Source organism: Euphorbia lathyris, chromosome 2 (genome assembly GCF_963576675.1).
Source record: "Euphorbia lathyris chromosome 2, ddEupLath1.1, whole genome shotgun sequence".
Classification (NCBI taxonomy): domain Eukaryota; kingdom Viridiplantae; phylum Streptophyta; class Magnoliopsida; order Malpighiales; family Euphorbiaceae; genus Euphorbia; species Euphorbia lathyris.
Genome location: NC_088911.1, coordinates 113026888 through 113034985, shown reverse-complemented (window position 1 = coordinate 113034985; position 8098 = coordinate 113026888). Strand labels below are relative to the sequence as shown.

At 31.5% G+C, this 8098-nt stretch overlaps 1 protein-coding gene across 1 annotated transcript; it reads left to right on the top strand.

Annotated features, from left to right (window-relative positions):
• The first annotated feature begins 1582 nt into the window (after window positions 1–1582).
• Window positions 1583–7248, top strand: LOC136219508 (protein NRT1/ PTR FAMILY 5.2-like). Its single transcript, XM_066006929.1, has 3 exons — window positions 1583–1819; window positions 3443–3660; window positions 5481–7248. Exons 1-3 carry the CDS (start codon window positions 1705–1707, stop codon window positions 6924–6926), a joined length of 1779 nt encoding a protein of 592 aa, XP_065863001.1. The 5' UTR covers window positions 1583–1704; the 3' UTR covers window positions 6927–7248.
• The last annotated feature ends 850 nt before the right edge of the window (window positions 7249–8098 follow it).

Genomic DNA, 8098 nt, shown 5'->3' with positions numbered 1-8098 from the left:
TGAGAGTTAGAGGGAGAAAGTGAAAAGGAGAGAGATGAGAGTTAGAGAAAGAAAGTGAAAATGAGATAAAAATGGAGGAAAGAGAAAATAAAAATGAAGATAGAAGTTTGAAGAAGATGGGTGGGTCTCATTTTCATTAAAATACGGATTAAAAATTGATGATTTGGCATGTTGACTGGGTTGACCGGTCATTTTTACCTGGTGTACACTTTAGTGGGAGGTCACTAAAAGGTTGTATAGTTTAGTGTGAAATTTTTTTGATTGTACACCAAAGTGTGAAAACAGGTAAATATTGTACACCACGTATGTAATTTACCCAAAAGAACAAGGTATAGTTAGGAAATTATTGTTACCTTTAACTCTTTTGTATTCCTTTTCCTGTATAGAACTCTATGTTAGTGTTGTATATAAAGCCACTTATGTACTTTGTATTGATTCACTAAATATACGATTGAATAAGGCTTAAGACTTTTTTCTTTGTCACTTAATTTCAGTTCAATAACATTTAGTTCAGTTCAGTAATTTATCATTAGTTATCATAATTATAATTATTTATTATAATAATAATTATTATTATTAGAACCATTATTATTTTTATAAGCTTTTTATTTTAATTATTGCTATTTTTACAGGATTATATTATTATTTGAGTTTCAGTAGAATTGAGTTGAATTCAGTTAATTTCATTAAAAAAAACAAAGAGTCTTTTAATAAGCATAATTGACTTAGAATAGGCAAAGTTAGAATTGACTGTGATGATATAATTGTTGGTTGAATGGTTTAATTGATGATAGTAAGAAATCGACCGATAATCACAATGATAGAGTGTTAAGATAATTTTGGAATAATTATCATTACAATTGCATGTGTAATTTGGTAGTCGTGTAATTAATTCTTCATCTAGAAAAAACCCGAATCCCTAATGTTTAACCAATTGATCATTTTGTTATTAATTTTTTCTTTTGTCTACATCATATATTTTTATCGGATTTTTTTATCTGTCTAAATTGTATCTGCTCTCTATTATTCCATCGTTTATACTTTTCTCGGATTTACCAAGAGTGGAAACGGTTTATCTTATCTGTGGATCAATAAATATACATGGTTGCAACAAAAAAAAAAAAAAAATTAAGATCTGAATGTTCGAAATGACCTAAAGGATGAAATGTGGATTGCAGATGCTTTTCTATAGATTTGGATTTACGAGAAGTATATGTTATATTGTTGTTTGAGTCTTTTATACCTTTTATAGTTTTCTTTGCTCTTTGTAGCCGTTTTCATCCCTTCGTGGATTTTGTATTGGCTTTATCCTTTATTTATATGAAGTTTTATTCCTTATATTTTGCTTGTTGTATTTTTTTTTTTTTTTTTCATCCAACCAAATAAATAAATAAATAAAATCCAAAATTCATGTTTATTGCCTTTTTAACTATAAGTAATTTGTGTTTTAGGCGGTCAACTCACTTGTAACATGTAATATAAGTTGTTTAACCTAATTAAGATACCTACATTTTGAGTATTGACAAATATACCCTACTACACCCTTTAAAATAATATTAGAATCAAGTGGTTAAAAAATGATTAGTTGAACAATGCGCAACTTATGGAAAACAAAAAACAAGTAGATGAAGAGAGAGTGGTGAGCTGAGGTCTATAAAAGACTAACTACAAACACATTATTTGAGCATATCATATCAAGTAAATATGGGTGAAGATGGAAATGGTGAAGAATATACACAAGATGGAACTGTGGATCTCAAAGGAAACCCTGTTCTTAGATCCAAAAGAGGTGGATGGAGAGCTTGCTCTTTTGTTGTTGGTAACTCTTCTCTCTCTCTCCCTTACTCAAATCTTTTTCTCTCCTAGTTCGTCATAAAACGTCAAAAGTTTTATGAAAATCGTGCAATGTTTTATGTAAAAAGACTACCACAAATACCTCTATCAGTGAATTTTGGACCCGTGTCACTGTATATATGTTTTAGTTCCTTGAAGCTTGGAAATGGGCAGGGCACTTGTTTCTTGCAATCTTCATCTTGGATTCTCTTCTGTTTTCTTAATTTTTAGTTTGATGGAACTAAAAAACTTAGTTAGAATGTCATAATTAATGTTTTAAAAGGGTCAGAAATGGAAGAATAAAATTGAAGTCCTTGAGTTGTAGGTGTTACTGTTAAGAGAAAGGATAATAAATGCAAGGCTTAAGATTATGGAAGATAATAGACCGGCCACTACGTACATATCCTCATCCCATACTGTGACATTTTGTACATATCTATCTCTTAGCCCGTTTTTCTCTCTATCCCAAACCCAAAATTCAAATTTTGAATAAACCTTGTTTTGATATAAGAAGTTAACCATACAATTTTAATTTTAAATAAATTTGGAAGGCTAATGACTTTAATCTGCTTTTTAGACCTTTATTTTTACTTTCTCCCTCAATTTATTACTTCAAATTAGACGGTACACTTATTTAGTTCTCTAAACTAAAGTTTTAAAGTCAATTAGGATCCTGAACTATCAAAATCATCAATCAAGTCCTTAATTAAGCAAAAACCATCTATTGAGTTTTCATTCTATTCTAAAATTAGAAATTACGACTATTTGATATAGATTGTATGAGTTTGGAGAGGTGAGTTTAAAACTGTTCAATGGAATAATTTTCGATAAGACTTTAATTGATAATTTTTTTAGAATAAGATTCAATTAATGATTTTTATTTATTTCAGAGACCTAATTAATTATTTTGATTTTGAAGCGTTACTTTGAGGAGCCAAATGTATGTTATGAGTTCAAATTATTAATACTCATCATTGCCTCTCATTTATTATCTATGAATTTTCTCACCTACAACTTCTAATTTCATTTAGTAGCTGTCTTTATTTCAAGTTGTATATCATTAAAATATACACATGGTGATCGTTTTAAATAACTCAATAAAGTGCCATATCTTTAGAGCTTAGCTCATTTTGTAAACGATCGGTTCTCCAGAATCCAACACTACAATCTAATTTATAATAAAAAAATTAGCTTCCTGATCCCTCGTCAAGAGGTGCGACGTTTGCCGATTCCAAGCTTAAATAAATAACAGAAAGCCTAATTCTTAGGTAACAACTAACAACCATTATTATCTATATACAATATTCTAATAATAATAATAATAATAAATTAGCTTCCTAGTTACGTTTTTTCCATGCATGATTAATTAATTAATTTAACCATATCTAAATAATATATAGTAGTTTATCAGTAACACGTTAGCTTGTATACATGTTGTGCGCTACGTTAGTTGAATTTCAAAGTCTCCAAACAATTTTATAATCATAATCATAAACTAAATTATACTGTGATATTTTCCTAGATAAATGATATTAGGTATATTTTTATTATTCAAATGTGGTATGAATGGGATCTTTTATTTAATTTAATTTAAATTTAAAATTGGCAGTATATGAGGTATTTGAAAGGATGGCATACTATGGAATATCAAGTAATCTGGTGCTATACTTGACAAAAAAACTGCATGAAGGAACAGTAAAATCAGCAAACAATGTAACAAATTGGGTTGGAACTATTTGGATGACTCCTATTTTGGGTGCTTATCTTGCTGATGCTCATCTCGGCCGTTACTGGACCTTTGTCATTTCCTGCTCAATCTATCTCTTGGTACGTAAAATTCGTAACATTATTTTTGTTTTTTTGTCATACGAACGAACACGAACTAATCTACTAGAAACTACTCCACAAGAACCGTAACATTTTATTATCTTATTTTATATTTAACTACATATATATATCTTATCTACCATGCATGCATGTATTGACTTTATATATATATATATATATATTTTACTTTATTTTAATTAAAATTGTAAAATAAAAAATTAGGAACTAATATATATTGTGATACGGTAGCTGCATGTATATAAAAAAAACCATTTGTGTTCTGATGGAATCAATATACAGATAAGATAGATCAACTGTATTATTAATATAATATATAATGCCCATACAATTAATTAAATACATTCAAATTAGAATTTATAATTTAATCAATTATTCACATGTGAAATCGAATCAAGTTGGTTTTGTGATATTTCTTTATTTTTTTCTGGAGTAAGATAAACATTAATATTTGAAAATTAGGTGTGAATGTGTAACTTTGAATTTATAGGAGGATTTATCAAGTGATGAGATTAATTGAATAATAAATATAAAATAATGATTAACAAGTTGACTGGGTGACCATCCTTTTCAAATTAACTACTAGTATAGATTCTTGAATCTTTATTTGATTTTTTGCCCACTACTTTTCTTCATTTGCAAATTTTCTTAATTTCTAAGTCAACTTTGCTGGCCATTCTCGATAAGTGATGCAAGATTGGGACCATTATTTATATATTCATTCATGAAGGAAGAAACAAACAACAAATGGGTACTAAATAAGTCCAACATGACATGACAGAAAAAGAAAATAATTAATTCAGTATACATCGAATAGGAAAAACAAACTTAAAACTCATTTTGGATCCCGGTCACAATTTAACTCATAAGATTTAGATTTACTTTTGATGTTGTCCAGAAAAAAAAAAATATATATATTTTAATGTAAAGAAATGATAAAATTTTGTGAAAACAATTCTAATATGAAGCAATTTTAATTATATATAGTGGTGAATACATGATTGGTTTGTTGGGATCAATTTTATACGTGCATAAAAAAATTTTTGTTAAATCGAATTTGTTCAATTTATTTTGTATATATGTATGTTATTGTTTGAGTAGTCTAGAATCAATTTGTACATATTAATATAAAACTTTTCAAAATTAAACTAGATTTGTACTATAAAAGTAAGGTTGAGTAGTTTTGAACAAACTTACAGAAATTTATCGACTATAATATATATTAATCAAGTTGGATTTTGTAATTAAATACAAACTCAATGAGTTAATTAATCACTCCGAGCTTTAATTTGTTAGAAACAAGGGACCGAAACCTTCTATAATAGAAGTAATTCCAAAAGCGGAGAGGCCAAAAACCATCCATAATAGGGATGGTTCCAGCAGCCGGAGGACCCCCTATCTTCGCCCATGAGTACACGTGGTGACCTTGTGTATTTTTTATTGTTTGTAGTGAAAAAAAACAAATACATAGGATAAACCGATAGGGTGCATTGGCATTCCATGTTCCGGCTTCTACCTCTGGACCCAACTAAGAACTCTTATTATAAGTTGTGTTATATAAGCTCAAAATTGCTTCATATATCGTTAGCCTGAATCTAAAATTGCTCAAATTGTAAATGTTCTTATACGTTAAGGTATAATTATATTTCCCAAAAAACGTTAATGGTAAAATTGTATCTTATCCGTAAACCTGCAAAATTATCGTGGTTTCATCTTTTTGCAAATAAAGCAACGTGGTTTTATTCTTTGCAAAAAGAAGTTGACATTGTAATTAACATGTATATTGATATGATGTGTTGCAGGGAATGTCAGTGCTAACACTATCAGTATCAATACCAGCACTAAGACCTCCTCCCTGCAAAGAAGCTGACATAAACAATTGCCAAGAAGCTTCAACATTACAATTAGCAGTATTTTTTGGTGCACTTTACACACTAGCCTTAGGCACAGGTGGCACCAAGCCCAACATATCCACAATCGGTGCAGACCAATTCGATGATTTCCATCCAAAAGAAAAGAATCAGAAGCTATCATTCTTCAACTGGTGGATGTTCAGCATCTTCTTTGGCACACTTTTTGCTAACACTGTACTTGTTTATATACAAGACAATGTTGGTTGGTCTTTAGGTTATGGTCTTCCTACTTTGGGGCTTTTTACTTCTATTGTTATTTTCTTGGCTGGTACCCCTTATTATAGGCACAGGTTACCCTCTGGGAGTCCTTTTACTAAGATGGGTATGGTCATTGTGGCTGCTTTCAGAAAGTGGAGGGTTGAAGTTCCTGTTGATCCTAAACAACTTTATGAGTTGGATTTGGAAGAGTATGATGTCAAGGGAAAGTTCAGGATTGATTCAACTCCTACTTTAAAGTTCCTGAATAAAGCTGCAGTAAAAACAGATACAAAAGATCCATGGATGCTTTGCTCAGTAACTCAAGTGGAAGAAACTAAACAAATGCTAAGAATGATACCTATATTGATAGCAACTTTTGTTCCAAGCACAATGATAGCTCAAATCAATACCCTTTTTGTCAAACAAGGAACTACTCTTGACAGACATATAGGCAGCTTCAAAATCCCTCCAGCAAGTTTATCTGGATTTGTAACCTTAGCTATGCTTATATCCGTCGTCCTTTACGACCGATATTTCGTCGCGATAATGCAGAAATGGACTAAAAATCCCAGAGGTGTCACTCTTCTTCAAAGAATGGGAATAGGCATGGTTTTCCACATTGTCATCATGGTTACTGCATCCCTCACTGAGAGGTACAGACTTAGTGTGGCTAAAGAACATGGCTTAGTCGAAAATGGGGGACAAATCCCTTTAAGTATACTGATTTTACTGCCTCAGTTTCTGCTTATGGGGATAGCAGATGCATTTTTAGAAGTGGCCAAGCTTGAGTTTTTCTATGATCAGGCACCTGAGAGTATGAAGAGTCTTGGTACTTCTTATTCAACTACAAGTCTTGGAATTGGGAACTTTGTGAGCAGTTTTCTTCTTTCGACAGTTTCAAGGATCACGAGGAGGAATGGTCATAAGGGTTGGATCTTGAATAACTTGAATGATTCTCATCTGGACTACTATTATGCCTTCTTTGCAGTATTGAACTTGTTGAACCTCGTTTTCTTCTTTTTTGTGATTAAGTTTTATGTGTATAAGGCTGAAGTTTCGGATTCCATGGATGTTCTGGCTGAAGAACTTAAGCGGATGAGATCCAAAGAGTCATTGCAAGATGTGTCTAATACATGATTGAAAGTACCAAATTTGGTTCTCAGGATCTGACAAAAGATGATGAATATTCATATCCTTATACTGTTTTTCTTCATATGTGCAAATAGTTTCTTGGGTTCAATGTAAACCATGTACTTTAGTTTGCACTACACATTGTCTAGAAAAATACTTGAATTTTGCTAGAAAGAAATGTATTGCAGCAGAAGATCGAGAGAGAAGTATTATGAGAAAGATAATGAAAATATTGGTGTCACAGATGTAAAAAATGTACACTTGCCAATATACTTGTATTGAATATAAACTTTAATGGAAGACAATGACCAAACAGTTTCAAAAGAAACCAGAATCTGATTTGAACGAAACAGAATGAATATAGTCATTCCAACTATGACTCGGCTATTTTCTTTTTCCTTTCTTAAACCTACAAACCCTAACTTCTCCATTATTCAATCAAGATTTGTTGTTTCACCATGAGAAAGAATCGAACAAGCTATGCTTATGTTTTACAGTCTGAGATGGATGGTCAGGTTCACAGTGATTCTTCTTCAGAAGAAGCAACAGAGATTTTCCATCCTCCTTCAAAGGCGGTGCCGCTAGAGAATATCGCAACAACTTCTCAGATGCAAGGATCTAATCCAACTGAGAATACTCAATTTCGAATCGCAACCAATGATAATCCAGGTGTCGGTCTTGTTACTACATTGAACGGTATAAACTATCTTTCCTGGAAAAGAGCTATGCTAAGAGCTCTTTCTGTTAAGGAAAAATCTAGTTTCGTTCTTTGCGATAATTTTGCTCCAGCGACAGATTCCTCTGATTTTCTGAAATGGAAGCGTGCTGATGATCTGGTAGTTTCTTGGATCCAAAATTCTATTGCAAAGGAACTTGTGGATGCATTCATCTTTACGCCTTCAGCAAGATCTGTCTAGAAAGAGCTTGAAGACAGATTCGGTGAGTCTAACGGCCCTTTATTATATCAACTCAAGCAAGAGATAAATTGTTTTCATCAAGGAAATCAATCTGTTTCCATTTATTTTACAAAACTTAAAAGGCTTTGGGATGAACTTGCATATCTGTGTCCTTCTCCTATTTGTGCTTGTGCTGCTTCGACTTCTTGTACTTGTCAAGCTACAAAACGTGCTTATGAACTCATTAATGCTGATCAACTAGTTCAGTTTTTTATGGGATTA

Bases quoted from the DNA above. Each gene is read 5' to 3' on its own strand.
- LOC136219508 (XM_066006929.1), top strand. From the start codon at position 1,705: ATGGGTGAAGATGGAAATGGTGAAGAATATACACAAGATGGAACTGTG. The intron at 1,820-3,442 runs GTAACTCTTCTC...TAAAATTGGCAG, and splicing joins AGCTTGCTCTTTTGTTGTTG to TATATGAGGTATTTGAAAGG. The intron at 3,661-5,480 runs GTACGTAAAATT...GATGTGTTGCAG, and splicing joins CCTGCTCAATCTATCTCTTG to GGAATGTCAGTGCTAACACT.